Source organism: Carcharodon carcharias, chromosome 15 (genome assembly GCF_017639515.1).
Source record: "Carcharodon carcharias isolate sCarCar2 chromosome 15, sCarCar2.pri, whole genome shotgun sequence".
Classification (NCBI taxonomy): Eukaryota; Metazoa; Chordata; class Chondrichthyes; order Lamniformes; family Lamnidae; genus Carcharodon; species Carcharodon carcharias.
In genome coordinates, this window is record NC_054481.1 from 59,209,205 (window position 1) to 59,229,027 (window position 19,823).

Genomic DNA, 19,823 nt, shown 5'->3' on the forward strand with positions numbered 1-19,823 from the left:
ATAACCTTTCAAGGGCAATTAGGGATAGGCAACAAATGCTGGGCATGCCAGCGACACCCACATCCCATGAAAGAATTTTTAAAAATCCAACAAAAATAGTAACATTAAACTTCTCTCCGATAAACTCTAACATTCTTGTACCGCAGAAAGGACAGGAATTCCTGCAACTCATCTCAATTGAAACATAAATTCAACTTCTAAGTCAGCAAATGTGTTTTTTTAAATGAATAATAAAATACTCCAAGCAAAAAAATGTGCTTTTAAGCTGTGGAGCAACATACAAATGAATTGCATATTATACAAAAGAAATCAAAGGAAGAGTCACAGGTAAGGGGAATGTTAGGAAGGAAAACAATGAAACAGAAAAAGTAGAAGGGGTAAAGGATAACAGGGGTAAAGAGAATACATGACTATAATTTGGCTATCCTCTGTGGCCATTTAGCAAGCAGCTTTCTTGTTTTAACCAAGTCTAAACCAAGCCAGCTCTTGGATAGTGGGATCCAACTCAATAAATTCCTATCAGTAGATTTACAGGAGCTGTACACAAGCAGCATCATTACACAAATTACTTCATTCCAATATGCATGCACATATGCAGCAGCTCATGATAGAAGTCGGTTTTGTTTAGTTGGTGGCACTCCTGCCTTGACCTATGCCATGTCGAGCTCCAAACTAGGTTGACAATCTAGTGCAGTACTGAAATAGTGCTATACCATCAGAGGTTTTCTATTTCAGAGGAGATTTTAAACAATTTGTTCCAGCATTATTTAAGAGGTCTCATGTCCTGCCCAACTTTCTTCCTCAATTAACAGCACTAATATTGGGGTTTTGTTCTTTGTTCATTTTGTTTGTTGACACATTGTCATACAGAAAGCTTGCTTTGTGGTCAAGTCACTGATCTGTTCCCAGCCCCATAGATCAGGTATCACTGTGTTCAGACAGTTTTACTCAATACTATCATATCGTGACTGGATATTTGAAGGGTTCAAGATAAAAGTCCATCCAATTTTCCTAAAGGTACAATTTCCTCAACCAAAATTCAATATTAATACTTCTAGAATTAAAGCACAATCTAAATCTATACCAATCTGACCTAACAGATGAGATAACAAAGCCAACAGCATCGTTATCATATTTATATCATATTAGCATATCTCCCATGGCAGTGGACACAGAGTTATGGCTAAGTGGAGTTAAGAAAGGGATAATTGTATCAGGGTCATAGAAATAATTCAGCTCCTGTTTTAATGCTATCACATCCTTACTCTAATATAATGCATTTTATATCACTGTTCTATCTGTATTTTTTTTATCCATTGAGACTGTTTCCATCAGAATCTACCAGGTAAAAGCTCTTCTCCAAGGCACTTACATCTGCCCTCTCAAAGTCAGAGCTGCCTAGTATTTGGCCCTCCATTCATCATGATAATCCCTCCTACAATTTGTCCACTCTGATGCTCTCATTCTCAACAAAATCTTAAATCCGTCATCCTGATCATTCCCCCGCTACAACCTCCATTCTCATCCCAAGTCCAAGTGGTGCAGTGTTGAGTGTCCCTGGCGCACATAGTCAACCATCATCAGTTCTGGCTTGATCACAGCAAGTCCTACTGGGATTTGCTCTTTACTGTCAAGATGACATCCTGAAGATCAAAGATCCACCTGGTTCTTTTTCTCTACCAATGGCCTTCTTGAATCATTTTCATCTTGCTCTCTCCATCCTCAACTCTAATAATAAATGTGAAAGGCTCATGCAAATCTGTCACCATCTAAAGTCCAACTCCTAACAAGTTATGCCACTGACATAATGGTAATATTTGCAGTTGTATAGATCACATTTTCAGCAGGTCTCAAAGTGCTTCGCACAACTAATTACTGTTTTGTAAACAAACATGGAAGTTATTCAGTGCCTGCGCACAAGTCCTATGCTGCATCATAATTTGTCATTGACAAACAGTGCAAACTGCTCATAATATTTCCACTTGATCACTGAGACATTGGGTCACTGCTGCTTGATTCCACCGTCCTGCATCATTTAAATTATATGGGTCTCTGATAGAAAAGGGGCTTAGTATTCACCAAAAGTTTAGCATTACATTGGTAATAATCCTTAGAAATTTATAGGGCATTATTTCAGTAGGGAATCAATTATGTTTTAATAAAGGATGAAAATATATTGGTGGCAAATTCTGCAGAAAAACTTCACCTCAAAGACTAAGGATTATCTTAAGAATGACCACTTCACAGTAATCCAACTGATAACAGGCATGTTCTGGACTCTGATTCTTTGTTGTCAATGAAATAAAAGGTAGAGCAATTTTGTTGTCAATCAAACTCTGTACATACTGATGTTAAAATTCTGTATAAATTTTTTGGTTATCGCTCAATGGTTTTTTTAAAGTTCCCATCTTCACTTCCCATTGATAATTCTTCTTTTCTATGGCCATTCCTGGTTGCAGGTTTGTGTTGCAGCTTCATGCTGTGTAACAAAGGAAGTCTTTCTCTTAGTTTTCACCAATGCAGCAGTAACCCCAGTTGTCAAGGATAAAGATTTTATTTGGAGGCCATCCTGCACCATACTGTAGCTTAGGGGTTAGGCAATCTAGTTCCTCCCAGGACTCTGTCAATAACACATTGTAACCAGCCACATAGGCATACATACAACCTGACTCATCCATCAATATTTCCATCCTCCAGTGGCTAAGCATCAGGGCACCATTTTGTATCTCTCTTGAGAACATTGCTGAGATTGAAAAGTCATAAAGGAGTCGGGCATGAATAAGTTACACCAATTTCAAGATGAGGTTAGGATATTTTTGTAGGTAATATCAACGCTGGATTCCAGCAATTGTGTGCGAGATACCAACATTGGATTCTAGCACTGCTAGAATACCCAAGTTGGGTTTAACACTTACATATTACAATGTAACATTTGGCATAAAATTGTTGACTATAATGCTCATTTTTCCATTCATTTCTTCATTAGGTTCTCTACATTAAATCACCAAGCAACAGTATAAGGACTGTGGTTCTGCTCAAGAGCAACTAAATTAATCCTTTATTATACTCTATTTTGGATTGAGTGTGATACAGTACAAATCATCTCAATACCTTCTTTAGTCTTCAATTAGAACATTTCAGCACTACTTGTAATTGTCATTAGTATGGTTTATTTTATTGGGAACACAGCATAATTTTTCAAATTATAGCTGATACAGAGCGAGGGAAAGCCAGTCATTGATCTCAGTCAACAACTCAAGGACCATTTTCCTTGCTTATGTCATTCCAACCTCATGATTATTGAAGATATATCAAATATCTAATCACAACCTGAAAGCACATGAGTATACAATGATAATGCAATCATGGTGCACATCAATAACATTCAAGTAATTGTCACACCAATTAAGTTACTTCAACTATATCAATACACTCTTGCTACTTACACATCCTAACTGCAACAGAAAACCATCAACTCACCGACATTTGCCAATGGAACAAAGAGCTACCGGATCTCCAACTACTGCCACAAGGGACTGTGTCCTGGTGAGAATGGTATTCAGCATTCTATAACTAGACAAGAAGCCATATTCCAGGTCCTCTGTGGACTCTTCTAGCTGAGCATCTCTCCGTCTCAAAGACGTTGGTGGTTCTTTGTAGGTGTGCCGTGTTCTGACTGTGCTCAGAAACAGCACTCTGAATGGTCTGTCTGTAAACAGCAGAAAAAAGATCTTCTATGAATTTACTGTTCATCAACAGGATCTGTAATCATGTCACATACTCTAGTTTTAAAGAAATGACTTGAAAATGGACTTCACCCTCAAATATAAAAATCCACCAAATCATGATATCAGAACTCATTAAATACCATAGGATGTTGGGAGGAGTAGGCTACATTACATCATGGCTGAATTTTACACCAAGTACAATTTCCTGTCTTGTCTCCAGATCCTTTGATTCCATAAACAGCCAAAAATCCATCTTTCTCAGTCCTGAATATACTCAACAACTGAGCATCGTATCCCTCTGGGGTAGAGAATTCCCTTGAGTGAAGAAATTGTTCATCTCTGATAGAGAGAGAGAGAGCACGAGAGAGAAAAGGAGAGAGGGAAAAGGAGAAAGAGGAAAGAGAGAGGGAAAAAGAAGAGAGAAATGGAGAGAAAAGAGAGAAAAGGAGAGAGAGAGCAAGAAAAAAGAGAGAGAGAAAAAGGAGAGAGAGAGAGATACTTCTGTTATTTTTCTTTCTTAGCCTGGGGGAACTTTTAATCTCAGAAATATCTTTCAGATTGAGGTTTTCCCTTGGAAATTCTTTTTTTACTGCAAGTTTGGCGAATCTTCTAGCCTCATTTTAACTTCTCATGAACTTAGTCTTTTCAATCCAAGCATGAGCTCGCACACACATTCCACACCTGCGTAGTGAAGCACAGCGTCTTGCTGTCTATAACTGCCCTCCCCCACTCCCGGATCCTGGCAAACTAACCTTGTCTGTGAATTCTCAGGAATACCTTAGATCCTTGTATTCTCAAAGCCCATCTCCAGGGCAATGTGAATCACGTGGGCCTCATATCTAGGTCGAAGTGCTCATTATTTATCCTTGAGATCCCAACTCTCTTTTACCTTGGAAGTAAATGGGTAGTTTAAAGCACATTTACTTACAACCCAACATTCTCAAACTTTTCTGGGACTTTGGACAAATCTATCCACTGTTAGAAACAATGGCAGCAGCCTGTGTATTAAGTGTAAACACCTTGCGCTTTCTTCCCAATAAAATAATCTGGGGCGCCTTTAACCTATAACAATCAAATTACCCAGGTTCTCTGTCAGGCAAACTTCAGAACAGGTCACATGACCCCTTTCATTTTACCTTAAATTAAAGACACAGCCCCAGAACATAACAATATTATAAATCTCATTACTGTAACATTTCTCATAACCATTGGATGGCTCAAAGCACTTTACAGCCAATAAAGTAGTCTTAAAGTGTAGGCACTGGTGTAATGTAAGAAATGCAGCAGCCAATATGTGCATAGCAAATTCCCACAAACAGCAATGAGATAATGACCAAATAATCTAACTTGGACATTGACTGAAGGATAAATATTGGCCAGGACACCAGGGATAGCTCCCTGCGTCTTCTTCGAGCCCATGCCATAAGTTCTTTATATCCACCTGAACAGGCAGATGTGGCCTACGTTTAACATCTCATCCGTAAAATGGTACCTCCCTCACTACTGCGCTGAAGTGTCAGCATTGATTTTTGTGCTCAAGCCCTGCAGTGGAACTTGAGGCTGTAACCTTGACTTGGAGATGATAGTGCTACTAACTGAGCCAGGGCTGACACATTTGAGGCCAACTCAACTCAATTGCTACTCATAAGACAATCCCCTGATCCCAGGACTCAGTCTTGTGAACCTCAGTTGCACTTCCTCTGAAACAAGTACCTCCTTCCTTAATTAAGGAAACCAAAGCAGTACACAGTATTCCAGATGTGGTCTCAAAAAGAGCCATATAATTGCAGCAAGATTTCCTATCTGTCATGCTGAAGCCCCCTTGCAATAAAGGCCAACATACCATTTGCCTTCCTAATTGCTTGCTGTTCCTGCACATTAACTTTCTGATTTGTTTACATTAAGTCCTCACTTTAAGACACTCTGCTAAAAGTTGTTTCAGTTTAACATTGTTTATTCTTTAGGGCATTTTAAAAAAACAATTTGTGTCGCCATTTTTGGTTTTATGTCATCTGCATTCAGGCCCTGCCCCCATGCTGAACTCTGGGCCAGCCGTCGCCGTGTTCTGATGCCAAAGCCACTGCCACAGTCACCAAAGGCCCAGGCCACAGGGAGGGAGTGAGACCCGAGATCTGGGAGCAGAAGCGTAGGGCAAGGACAGGAAGCTGCCAGAGGCTGATCGGGTGATGAAATGCGAGTCAATCAGGGTGGTGGGGGAGGGTTAGAGGCCTTTGCTCTTTCCACTGCCCCTTAGCTCCATCCATGGCACCTCCTGCAAGCTGTCAGGAAAGGGTCCAGACTCTGGACAGAAAAAGGGAGAGAGAGAGAGACAGAGTGGGAAAGGAGAGACAGACAGAATGGGAGAGGAGAGAGAGGGGGAAAAGAGAGAGACAGACACAGACACAGACACACACACACACACACACACACACACAAACACAGTGGAAAAAGAAAGCAAGCAAAAATTTTGGTGAGTTTCAGGGGTGCTGTGGGTGAGACACAGAAGTTGCGCTACTCAGGGCTTGTTTGGGTGATTTAGTGTTATCTAATTTGAATTAATATGGTATTTCTTTATATTCAGTCATTTATTTTATCTTGCAAGTTATTCCAGTTGGGAATGCACAGTGCTGTACAAGTACAGTACAGTATTTTAACTTGTATATTGTTTTTTCCGGGCAAAAATGTCCGACGGAACCAAACTCCAGCTTTAAAATTGATTCCCACTGGAACCTATGATTCACTTATTGTTGTTTTACTTAAATTGATTGCAACCGCAACTTTAAGTGAGGACTTACTAGGTCACACAAATCCCTTTGGGTCCCAATATTTACTAGTCTCCTATCTTTTGACAAATATTCTGCTTTTCCATTTTTCTTACCAAAGTGAATAATTCCACACTTGCCCACATAATGTTCCATCTATCATCTTCTAGTCCAATCTCTTAACATGTTTTTCATCCCTTAACAGTTTCTTTACATTCTCCTCACAGATTATTTTTTCACCTGGTTTTGTATCATCACCAATGCATTTATGCAAATATACAAAGTGGGTGAATAAAGTTGGCAAGTTACAAGCACAAATAACCATATGGGAATATGATGTAGTGGCAATAACAAGCATGGCTTAAAAATTGAGAGGTCTGGGCATTTAGCACTCATGGATACAAAGGGTTCAGAAAAGATAGAGAAGGAAATTGGGATGCAGTACTGACTAAGGAAGAGATTGTAATATTGGAGGGAGGATGTCTTTGAGGGGGAAAGGACAGAAACCATTTAGTTAGAGCTGAGAAGCAAAAAGGGTATGATCACATTCCTCGGGATATCCTATTGGCCTCCAGGAGAGAGGTGGAGGGGCAAATCTGCAGAGAAATCACAGAAATGTGCAAAAATATTGGGGGACTTAATTAGCCAAAATGGTGATTAGGGTAATGTTAAAGGAAAAGGAGAGGAAGGAATTTCTGAAATGTGTTCAGGACATATGTTCTCAGTCCAACTCTGAGGTGGCACTGCTGGATCTGGTGCTGGGGAATAACCTGGGCCAAGTGGGCGGAGTATCTCTGGGTGGAGGGGGGAACACTTGGATAAGAGTGATCATCATATCATAAGTTTTAGATCAGTAATGGAGAAGAGCAAAGAACAACCGAAAGATTATCTATTAACTTCAATGGAATGAAAGGAGGTCTAGCCAGAATAAAATGGAACCAAAGTTTGACAGGAAAAACTGAACAATGGAAGACATGCTTCAGGTACAGGCAAAGTACATTCTAACAAGAGAGAATGGCAAAGAGATCAAAATGAGGGCTTATTGGACGATGAAGGAGAACAAGAATATGATGAAACGTAAAAAAGTGTATAATGCATGTCAGGTGAATTCTTCAAGTGACAACCAAGCCAAATACAATAAGTTGAAGGGGGATATGAAGAGGAAAATAAGACTGAGGACCAGGATCTCAAACCAGAGAATAAAGTCACGGTTTACCAGGCAGCAGTGATCGCCGCGCTCCCATATGCTTGAGGCTTAGAAACCTACTGCAGCCACCTCAAAGCACTAGAGCAGTACCACCAGTGCTGCCTTTGCAAGATTGATCTGGTGGCAAGAATTGCAGTCCAATGACAGTGTGCTCTCCCAAGCTAACATGCCCAGCATTGAGGTGCTAATCACTCAAAACCAGCTCTACTGGAGAGGACATGTTGTTCATATGTCTGACACCAAAGCAACTGCTCTTCTTGGAACTTGGTCAGGGCAGGAGACTGCCAGGAAGACAGCAGAAATGCTTTAGGGATGTTCTCAGAGCATTCCTGAAGAGGTCAAACATCCCTTCCAACTCATAGGAGTCCCCGGCCTGTGACCAACCAAAACGGAGAAAGTTCATTCAGGAAGGCACCGAACACATCGAGATACTTCATCGGGAACACACAGAGGCAAAGTCGAGGTGTTGGAGAGAGTGCACAAACCTCCAAACAACTCATCTACTTGACCCTTGGAGCACCACCTGCCCCAATGTGGTAGAGTATGCAGATTGCACATTGGGTCAATCCGCTATTTCAGAACCTGTTGAATCAGAGTGGGAGAAAGTCACCCCTGATCCCGAGGTTCTGCCTAAGAAGAAGCATTGCACCCAGTTCTGGTCTCCAAACTTTAGGAAGGATGTGAATGTCCTTGAGAGGCAACAGAGTAGATTTACCCAAATGGTTCCAGGGGTAGGTAATTTAGATACAACATTAGGTTGGAGAAACTGGAGTTAGTCTCCTCAAAACAAAGGAGACTAAGGGGAGATCTGATCAAGGTGTGCAGGATTATGGCAAGTTTAGATATGGTAGACAAAAGAAAAGCTGTTCCTATTAGCTGATGGTGCAAGTACTAGGGGACAGAGATTTAAGGTTTTGGGCAAGAGCTACAAGGGGGTTTGCGAGGAAGAACATGTTTTTAAATGCAGTGAGTGGTAATAACCTGGAACTTGTTGCCTACAAAGGTGGTGGAAGCAGAGCCAATCAATGATTTCAAAAGGTAATTGGATAAGTGGTGGTGATGTGTTACAGATCACTCGGGGAGTCTGAATTGTTTTGGCAACATGTACTTTTATATGCTTGTTGTAGTCTGAAGCTATGGATAGTGTTACGGATCCCAGATATGAAATAGTAAAAACTTAGCTTTTAAAAAATGAAGGGCAGGCCCTTGGAGTTGGGAACTACAGTTCCCGATGGGCGTCAGCGGTTTCTGCGCATGTGCCAGCCCTGGAATAGCTGCACATGTGCAGATCATTCCTTCTTGCCATCTATGGCTTCTGCACATGTGCCAGCATGTAGACCGGTCCTGCGTACATAAGCAGTTTTGTTTTTAAGATTTAAAGCCACCTCTGCGCTTGGGCAGAAGAAGAAAGGTAATGAAATTGAAACAGCACAAAAAGAGGATCAGGCAACCCAGAAGAGAATACCATTCGGAAGACAGTGCCCGAAGAAGCTGGACACGCGAAAGGGAGAGAGAACAAGTCCCAAACCAAAAAAGAAAGTCCCAAAACCGGGGAGTGAAACAGGAAAGGTCCCAAGAGGACAGTTAAGTCAAAAGACAAGGGCAGGAATCTGGAAAAGGTCCTATTAAGAGAAGTTAAAAGCAAGGAGCAGAGAGGAAGGCTCCAGGATGAAAGGGAGAAAGCTGTAGGATGCAGACTTAAAGCAAAATAGGCTCGAGAGAAGCCAGAAGATCCAAGGAGGCAGCCGAAGATCTGTAATTCTTTACTATGAGCATGTGAAGCAGTGGTGTTCTGTTGGCACAGCTGAGCATTTGAGAGAGAGTGCGTGGAATGCAAAGCTTCAATGCGTGTGGCAATCCAGGGGAGAGGAACATCAGAAGGAGAGTTTGAAACCCTGGAAGTGGACCTGTGTGGAAGGCATCTGAGAAAAAGCATAGTTTGGGAGAAGATTCCAAAGCGAGTTCTTCGGGAGTGGAGATTAGAAACCTTTGTGTGAAAGACAGAGTTCAGTGAGACCAGTTGGCTCATGGTGTGACAAACATCAGGGGAGGTTTGGGGGGGGTTTGATGACAGATCCATAGCATCTATCTGGGATGGCAACTGTCACTTGATTTCAGAACATGGTATGCCTGACCACAGGTTGCCTATTGGTTTACATTGTCAGTGTACTTACTGTGAACTTTTGGGTATAAGGTAGCTTTTGTAACTTGTGTTATCCTTACAAATCTGTATATATCTGTAAAGGTATAGTTGTGGGTGAAGGAGTATTGGAATATGGTTCATCTTTTTTTGTTTAATAAATGCTTTATTCTTTTGTTAAAAGGCATCAGCTGACTCCTGTTACTCTGTTCAGTAGCCCTCCATGTTTCTAAGGATCTATCAAGCCGGGTTCCACCCTGGGATCTGACTTGTCCAGTAGTAACATCAGCTGAGATCGTAACAATAGCGATGGTAGAGGCTCCAAGTTTCTTTCCAGCACATGGCTGACCAGGAATCTCTCCCACTCTTACCACAGCTCCAGAATTCCAGACATTCACTATCCTCTGAGAAAAGAAATTCCTTAACATCTCAGTTTTAAATGAGTGTCCCCTTATTCTATAACTACGTCCCCTAGTTTGAGATTCCCCCACTAGTGGAAACATCTTCTCAACATCTACCCTGTCAAGCCCCCTCAGAATCTTGCACATTTTAATAAGATCACCTCTCATTCTTCTAAACTCTAATGAATAAAGGCCTAACCTGTTTAGCTGTTCTTGCTAAATCAACCGTTACATCCCAGGAATCAGTTTAGTGAATCTCTTTTGAACTGCTTCCAATGCCAGTATATCCTTTCTTAAATACGGGGACCAAAACTGTACACAGTACTTAAGGTGCAGCCTCACCAACACCCTATACTGTTGGAACAAGACTTCACTATTTTTAAACCCCAACCCCCAAGCAATACAGACCAAAATTCCATTTGCCTTCTTAATTACTTGCTGCACCTGCAGACTAACTCTTTATGTTTCATGCACAAGAACACCCAGATCCCTCTATGCTGTGCTTTTTTGGAGTCTCTCTCCATTTAAATAATAGTCTGCCTTTTGATTTTTCCTGCCAAGGTGCATCACCTCACACTTTCCTACATTAAACGCCATCTGCCAAGTTTTTCCCACTCATTCAACCTGCCTGTATCCCCTTGCAGGCTCTTTATGTCCTTTTCACAACATGCCCTCCCACCTATTTTTGTATCATCAGAAAATGTGGATACATTACACTTTGCCCCCTCCTCCAAGTCATTATTATAGGCAGTAAATAATTGAGGCCCTAGAACTGATCCTTGTGGCACCCCACTAGTTACGTCTTTCCAAATAAAAAGACCCATTAATCCCAACTCTCTGTCTTCTGTGTGTCAACCAATCCTCAATCCATGCTAATACATTACCCCCAATTCCGTGAGCTCCTATTTTGTTCAATATCTTTTATGTGGCACCTTAGCGAATGCCTTCTGGAAATCCAAATACACAACATCTAGCAGTTCCCCTTTATCAACTCTGCTTGTTATATCCTCAAAGAACTCTAGCAAACTTATCAAACATGATTTCCTTTTCACAAAACCATGTTGACTCTGTTTGATTGCGTTAAGCTTTCCTAAATGTCCTATTTCTTCCTTAATAATGGACTCTAGCATTTTCCCAACGACAGATGCTAGGCTGACTGGCCTATAGTTTCCTGCTTTTTGTCTCCCTCCCTTCTTGAACAGGGACATCATATTAGTGGTTTTCCAATCCGCTGGGACCCTCCCGGAATCCAGTGAGTTCTGGAATATTTCGACCAATGCCTCCACTATCTCTGCAGCCACTTCCTTTAAAACCTTTGGATGCAGGCCACTAGGTCTGCCTTTAGTCCCAATAGTTTGTCAAATACTTTGTCCCTCGTGATAGAGACTGTTACAAGATCTTTCCTCCAATTAGTTCCTTGCTTATCTGATATACTTGTGTTTACAGTGACGATCGATGCAAAATATTAGTTTAAATTATCTGTTATTTCCATGTTCCCCGTTATCAATTCTCCAGTTGCGTCCTCCAATTTCAGCTACTCTCTTTCTTTTTATATACCTGTAGAAGCTCTTGCTGTTTGTTTTTATATTTCTTGCCAATTTACTTTCATAATCAATTTTCTCCCCCTTTATTAGCTTTTTAGTCATCTGCTGCTGCTTCCTAAAAATTCCCAATCATCCGGCCTACCATTAGTTTTCGCCACTTTGTATGCCTTAGCTTGTGATTGGATACTCTCCTTGACCACCTTTGTTCATCACGGGTGGTTCATCCTTCTCATCGAGTCCTTCTTTTTGACTGGGATAAATTTTTGCTGAGCGTTATGAAATATCTGCTTAAATGTCTGCCACTGCTCAACTTTTAGTCTATTTTCCCAGCCAGCTTTAGACAACTCTTTCTTCATAGCTCTGTAATTGCCCTTATTTAATTATTTGAGGACATTGGTTTGAGACCCGAGTTGTTTGCCCTCAAACTGAATTTGAAATTTTATCATGTCGTGATCGCTAAACCCTAGAGGATCCTTGGCTACAAGATCTCTTATTAATCCTACCTCATTACACATTACTAGATCTAAAATAGCTTGTTCCCGGGTAGGTTCTGCAATGTATTATTCTAAGAAACAATCCCTGATGCACTCTACAAACTCATCTTCCATGTTACCCCTGCCAATCTGATTTTTCCAGTCAATATGCAGATTAAGATCACCCATGACAATTGTAGTGCCCTTCTTACATGCCTCCATTATTTCCCGATTTATACTTTGTTCTAAAGTGAGGCAACTTTTTGGGGGCTTATAGATGACTCCCATCTGTGACTTCTTCCCCTTGCTATTCCTTATTTCCACCCAAACTGATTCCACGTCATGACCTATTGCACCTATATCACCGCACTGATACCTTCCTGTATTAACAAAGCTACCCCACCTCTTTTTCCTTTCTGCCTATTTTTCTGGAACGTTGAATACCCTTGAAAATTGAGTTCCCAGTCTTGGACACCCTTCAACCATGTCTCTGTAATAGCTATCAAGTCATATCCATTTATTTCTTTTTGTGCTGTCAGCTCATCTATCTTGTTACAAATGCTGCGTGCATTCAGTTAAAGGGCCTTAAGTTTTGACTTTTTACCATTATCACTCATTCAGGTTCTAATTTCTGCTGCACTTTTCTACTTATATTTTCTTGCCCTTCCTGTCACACTTTGATTATTGCTCATCTCTTCGCTATCCTGCACCTCTGCTCTCTCGTTTCTTTTTGATTTTTTAAACTTCCCTTCAATTGAACCCTCCCTCCCACTAATTAGTTTAAGGTCCTATCTACAACCCTAGTTATACGATTCACCAGGACACTGGTCCCAGCATGGTTCAAATGAAGCCTGTCCCAACAAAACAGCTCTCTCCTTCCCCAGTACTGGTACCAGTGCCCCATGAATCGGAACCCATTTCTCCCACACCACTCTGTGAGCCATGTCTTTCTAATCTTACGCCCTATGCCAATTTGCACGTGGCTCAGGTAGTAATCCGGAGATTATTATCTTTGTGGTTCTGCTTTTAATTTAGCCCCGAGCTACTCGTAGTCCCTCAGCAGAACCTCTTTCCTAGTCCTACCTATGTCATTGGTACCTACGTGGACCACGACAACTGGATCCTTCCCCTACCACTCCAAGTTCCTCGCCAGCCCAGAAGAGAGCACCAAGTAGGCAACACAGCCTTCGAGACTCTGTCTTTGCTGCAGAGAACAATATCTATTCACCTAACTATGCTATCCCCTATTACTACTACATTTCTCTTTTCTCCCCCGGCTTGAATGGCGCTCTGTACCACGGTGCTGTGGTCAATTTGCTCATCCTCCCTGTAATCTGTGCCCTGGTCCACACTGGGAGCAAGAAGCTCATACCTACTGGACAAGGATGCCAGTTGAGGCGCCTCCAAAGCTAAATTCTGGATCCCCAGGCCTGCTTCGCTCACAGTCACACCCTCCTGTCTCTGACCACAGACCAAATTTGATGTAATTAATCCAAGGAGTGTGACTGCCTCCTGAAACAGTGTCCAGGTAACTCTCCCCCTCCCTAATGTATCACAGTCTCTGCAGCTCGGAACCCAGGTCATCAACTCTGAACTGAAGTTTCTTGAGCAGCCAACACTTGCTGCAGATGTGGTCACCGTGGATCGCAGCAGTGTCCAACAGCTCCCACATGCTAAAGCTGCAACACATAGCATGCCAAGCCATCTCTATTCTATTTAATTAATTTGGATGTTAACTACTTTAAAAAAGTGAATTTCTTAACTGTACTCTTCAGTTGTAATAACATCTCCTGATTTAAACCACTAGGTCCATCAAAAGAGACATGGAAAAGAAACCCACCTGCCTGTTTTCCTTTGACATCACATTTCAGCTCTGACAGGTGGAAATAGGTTGAAGGAGCTCACTGCTGCCAGTTTTTATCTCCCGCCGCTACTGCCCTTCTCACGCAGGTCCGCTCTCCGTGTCCAAACTCCTGGCTCACCTTGCTGTTTCAAACAGTAAAAATCCCAGCTGTCCTCCCACTGTTTCAAACTGCAAAAATCCTGGCTCTCCTCTCACTGTTTTAAACTGTGATCTGATTGTGGTCTAGATCCACTTTCCTGCCTGCCCTCTCTCCATTATCCTTAACTCCTTTGTAGATCAAAAATCTCTTTAACTCAGCATTAAGCATATTCAATGACCTAGCCTCCACCTCTTTCTGGGGTAGAGAATTCCGAAGATTAACAACCCCCAGAGAAAGAATTCCTCCTCAGCTCAGTCTTAAACGGGAGACCCCTTACTTTGAAACTGTGCCTCCAGTTCTAGATTCCCCCATGAGGGGGAACATTCCCTCAACATCTACCCCATCAAGCCCCCTCAGAATCTTAAATGTTTCATAAGATCACCTCTCATTCTTCTAAACCCCAATGGGCACAGACCCAACCTGATCAACCTTTCCTCATAAGACAACTCCTTCATCCCAGGAATCAACCCAATGAACCACAATAATAGATTCTAGTGTTTTACTTTCGACTGATGTCAGGATAATAGCTCCCTGTTTTCTCTCTGCATCCTTTATTGAACATTAAGCTTACATTTGCTACTTCCCAATTCAAGAGGACCATTCCAAAATCTGGGAAATTCTGGAAGATCAAAACCAGAGCAACCATCTCTTTTAAAACCTTAGCTTGTAGTCATCCAGTCCAGGGGATTTGTTGACAGGTAGTTCCATTAATTTCTCCAGTACTCTTCTTAACTTATATTAATTACTTTAAGCTCCTCGCTCTGTTTGGACCTTGGGTTCCCCACAATTTCCAGTATATTCTTTTGTCTCGCACTGTGAATTCAGTCACAAAATAATTATTTATTGTTTCTGCCATCTCCTTGTTCCCCAGAACCTCTCCTCACTCTGCCTTTCGCTAAGCTGTGCCTTCCACATACTTGTAGTGGGTCTTACAATGTGATTTATATTGCTTGCTTATTTACTCTCATTCTATTTTTTCCCTTTTTCACCTCGTTGGTCATCCTTTGCTGATTTTTAAAATCCTCAGGCTTATTAATCTTTTATGGCAACATTGGAAGTCTCTCCTTTTAACCTAATATTCTACTGTACTTTTTTAGTTAATTAGAGTTGTATCACAGTTCCAGTGGAATTTTTCTTCCTCAACAAAATGTACACTTGAGAATTAATTATTTCTTTAAATGTTTGTCATAGCTTATCTACAGTCATAACTTTTAATCTAAATCCCAATCTACTTCAATCAACTCATTTCTACCTCCATAATGTGCTTGGTTTCAATTTGTTTAAATGTAATTTCAGACTTAACCACACCATACTCAAACTTAGTATGAAATTCGATCATATTATGATCACTATTCCCAAAAAGATCCTTTATTATGAATGCCAATTAACCCTGTCTCATGACACAATACTAGATTTAAAATAGCTTGTACTAGTTGGTTCCTCAACATTTTGTTTTGGAAAACTGTCTGAAATGTATTCAATGACCTCACCCTGCAAGTCATTTTGCAAACTTGGTTTGCTCAATCTACAAGGAGATTAAAGTTCCTCCACAATTTCTGCATTAGCCTTGTTATGTGCTTCTTTTATCAGCTGACATTTACTCAGTCCAACACTATAAACGCACACCAGTGTTTTCCGTTCTTTGATATTTTGTAGCTCCATGCATATTGATTCTACATCCTGCTTTTCTGGGCTAAGATCCTCACTACTGCCTTTATCTAATCTTTTATTATACCATAACCTTTTCAATTTTACTTATCATTTATCAAATATCCTGGAATATTTAGTTTCCAACTTCGGTCACACATATCTCAGTAGTGGCTACTAGATCAAATTCATTTATATCTATTTATGCCATTAATTCATCTGTTGTGTTATAAATGCCTTACGCATTCATATATAGCACCTTCAATTTTAACATTTTAATATTTTTCCTGATTTGGCCTTAGACAATGTCATATTAACACTGTTAAACTCTCCATGCCTTCAAGGCACAATGTAGTTGATTTTACCCAAAAAGCTACTCTACAGATTTATCTCTTCTCTTCAGACACACAGATTTAGAGTTCTTCAGACACACAGACTTAAATTTACCCTTACCTGAACCCTCTCTCTCTTATTAGTTTAAATGCCTGTCACCTTTGTTATTAGATTTATTGAAACTGGTCCCAGCCTGGAGCTTGTCCCAATAAAACAGTACTTGTGCCAATGCCCCATGAATTGAAACTCCTGCCTCCCCCACCTCTTGCAGTCCACATTTAAGCCTCAAATCTGTTTATCTCTATGCCAATTTGTGCATTGCTCAGGTAAGCCAAAGATTATTAAAGGTTCTGCTTTTTAATTTGTACTCTGTTCTTCAAAATCTTTCAACAAAACTTCATTCGTAGTCACTGCTCCCTCCATGATCCACAACAACTAGATCCTCCCCCTCCTTCTCCAAGTTCTTCTGCTGCCACTAGAAGATGTCTTTAACTGACACTGGGCAGGCAACATAGCCTACGTACAGGACATGCCAGTGGCAGCTGCAGAGAACAGTGTCAATCCCTCTGACTATACTATCCTTGATAACTAATACGTTATTTTACATCCTTGCAACAGAATGGTGTCTTGTACTATTTGCCCATAGTCCCTGCAGTCTTTGTTCTCATCCGCACAGGAAGAAAGAATCTCGTTAAGTGTAGAAGAATAGCAAAGGCTGAGGCTCCTTTGTGATCAGAAACCTGCAGGACTTGATGGCCAAGGAAGATGCCCAGCATTCATAACGTGGCCAAACAGATTACGTATCAACTTGTAAATCCTTCCAACATATGTTAATGGCAGGCGATAAGAGTGGGTGGGATACCCAGCCATGTGATACAAAGAAATCGGAGCCTCTATCATCATTGCCTATAGCTCCAGGCTACAACATGCATGTAAAAATATATGTTGCCACAGCAACAAGGACTCCTTGGTTGAGGGGAGGGGGGTGTGCACTGGCACTTGGCTGGATGCTGGTGTGGATCGGATTGGTGCCAACAGCATGGGATTCGATCCTCTTTCTGACTGGGGTGGATTCAGAATCTGCCTCCTTGCCGTTCCCATAGTGAAGATCATGGTGCTGTGGGCAGAACTCAAGAAGAAAATGAAAACAGATTGGGATAAGCAGGCTAGCAGATCAGAAAGGTAGCAAATTTTTTGACTGGGTCCAGGAAGTCTTCTGCAGCAGTATGTCCTAGAACCAACAAGGGGGCAGGCCATAATTGAATTAGGAATGAGTAATAAGCCAGGTTTAGTTAAAAGTTTGGTGATATGTGAACATTTGTTTTATAGTAATAACGATTTTAATGTGTTTGAAAGGGAGAAACATGAAACAGCTATTAAGATTCTAGATTTGAATAAAGTTGACTTTGAAGCAATGAGACAGAGACTGTTCACAGTAAACTGGGCAAATCTATTAATGGATAAAATGGCAGAAGATGTGGAGGTGTGCAAAAGACCATAAACAGAATGAGTTTATATCCCGAAAGGGTAAGAGTTCTATTTGCCAACACAAGATATTTATGGACAGTAAAGGGGGAAGAGACAACACAAAACTAAAAATAGCTTAAAATTGCAAAAACAATCAGATCCTGACAAATGGGAAAGATGCAAAGGGCAGCAAAGATTGACAAAACATATAACAAGAGTGGCAAATGGCAATATTAAAAGAAACATGAGAAGGATATCAAAATAATAGAAAAGCATTTATAATTACATCAGAATAATTAGGTTCAACAGAAGCAACGTGGGCCTTTTAAAGCTGATAACTTATGTTATGATGTTATGAAACCATGGAAATGGCGGACATGCTGAATAATTAATTTGCAGCAGTATTTGCAGTAGAGGAAAAAGTTAGTATTTGCCAGACACCCCAAGAAAATTAGTAATAAATCAGGGACAGAATTTCAACAAAACAATCAAAAGCAAGATAATTGTGATGGAGAAATTATGTCATTAAAGAGAGACAACCCACGGGACCAAATGGTTTACATCCAAGGGATTTAAAGGAAGCAAGTTTGTACATTGTAGATGCCATAGCTGTAATCTGGCAATGTTCTCTCAATTCGGGAACCATTACTTTAGGTTGGAAAATTGCAAATCATTCCATTATTTAAGAAAGGTGTCAGGGGGAAACCAAGGAATTATAGTCCAGCTAGCCTATCATCTGTTGTTGGGAAATTGCTAACTTCTATAATTAATTATATGGTGACTGCATACCTTGAAAAGTTTGGAATGTCTATAGATGTTACTTATATGGACAGCAAGAAGGTTTTTGATGAAGTCCCTCATAAACAACTATTAATTAAAGTTGAAGCTCAAAGAATTGAAGGCAAATTGTTAGGAAATTGGCCGGGTGGAAGGAGACAATGAGTATGGCTAATTGGCAGAATGTGACTACTGCTGTCCTGAACGGGTCTATGTTGGGGCCTCAACAATTCACTATATTCATTAATGACTTAGACAGTGTTATAGAAAACCACATATCCAAATTTCCAATGACAAAAAGATGGACAACATTATAAGCAGTGTAGATGGAAGCATAAAATTACAAAGATATTAATACATTAAGTGAATGGTCAAAATTGTGACAAATGGATTTCGATATATGCAAACGTGAGGTCATCTACTCTGGACCTAAAAAGAATTGAGTATTTCCGAAATGATGTAAAGCTGGAAATAGTGGGTGAGCCAAAAAGATGAGGATCCAGGTACACATATCAACAGTACATCATGAATAGGTACGAAAAATAATCAAAAAGGCTAATGGAAAGTTGGTCGTTCTACTTAAGAGACTAGAACAATAGGGTCATAGAGGTCATTCTACAAAACTCCAGTTACACTACATCTGGGATACTACAAACAGTTTTGGGTACCACATTTTAGAAAGGATATATTGGCCTTGTGGGAATACAACATAGGTTTACTTGTATGATTCCCAAATATTATTATTCACCAGCACTTTCAATTTTTTGCCTAAATAAATTGAAAAGTCCACTCAGGACCGAATGTAATAATGAAGTGGCTTCCCTCAGATTACTGAATAATTGAAATATTTTGCTCTAAAAATCCATTTTTAAGTAGCAGGAACAAACTCTAAAAGACACAAATACTGTGATAATAAATCACAGTCCTGCAATTGCAATTGACCTGTTTTATCAAAAAGAGCATTGTAGTTGTAGGGCATGTCAACTTTGCCCAATTGAAAGCATGATAATTTCTGGGTCAAAGGGGTAGGTTTGAATACATAGTCTGGCTGATATTCCAGTACAATGCAAAATGAATTTTGGAATGTCAAGAGTTCCACCCTTTATCCAAAGACAGAAGTCCACGGTCCTGTCTGGATGCTTCAATGGATTTTGTAGCGCTTTGACACAGAACAAAGGAGTTCCCTGGTGTACTGGTGAACATCCTTCCATCAATCACCTAACCATCTATAGAACTCCCTGCTGCTTGAGAGAACTTGCTACACTTAAACAGTTGCTGCCTTTATTTCAAAACTAATATTCAATACAATTCAAAAGTAAACCATTGTGTGATGTGCTTCCA

At 40.6% G+C, this 19,823-nt stretch overlaps 1 protein-coding gene across 4 annotated transcripts in view; it reads right to left on the bottom strand.

The window, feature by feature from the left end:
- LOC121288094 (probable helicase with zinc finger domain) overlaps positions 1 to 19,823 on the bottom strand; it is a 471,833-nt gene that overhangs the window by 205,609 nt on the left and 246,401 nt on the right. For all 4 annotated transcript variants that reach the window (XM_041206411.1, XM_041206410.1, XM_041206412.1 and 1 more), the window contains one exon: positions 3,481 to 3,709. In XM_041206411.1, the coding sequence (XP_041062345.1) occupies positions 3,481 to 3,709 (229 nt within the window). The remainder of the gene's footprint in view (positions 1 to 3,480; positions 3,710 to 19,823) is intronic.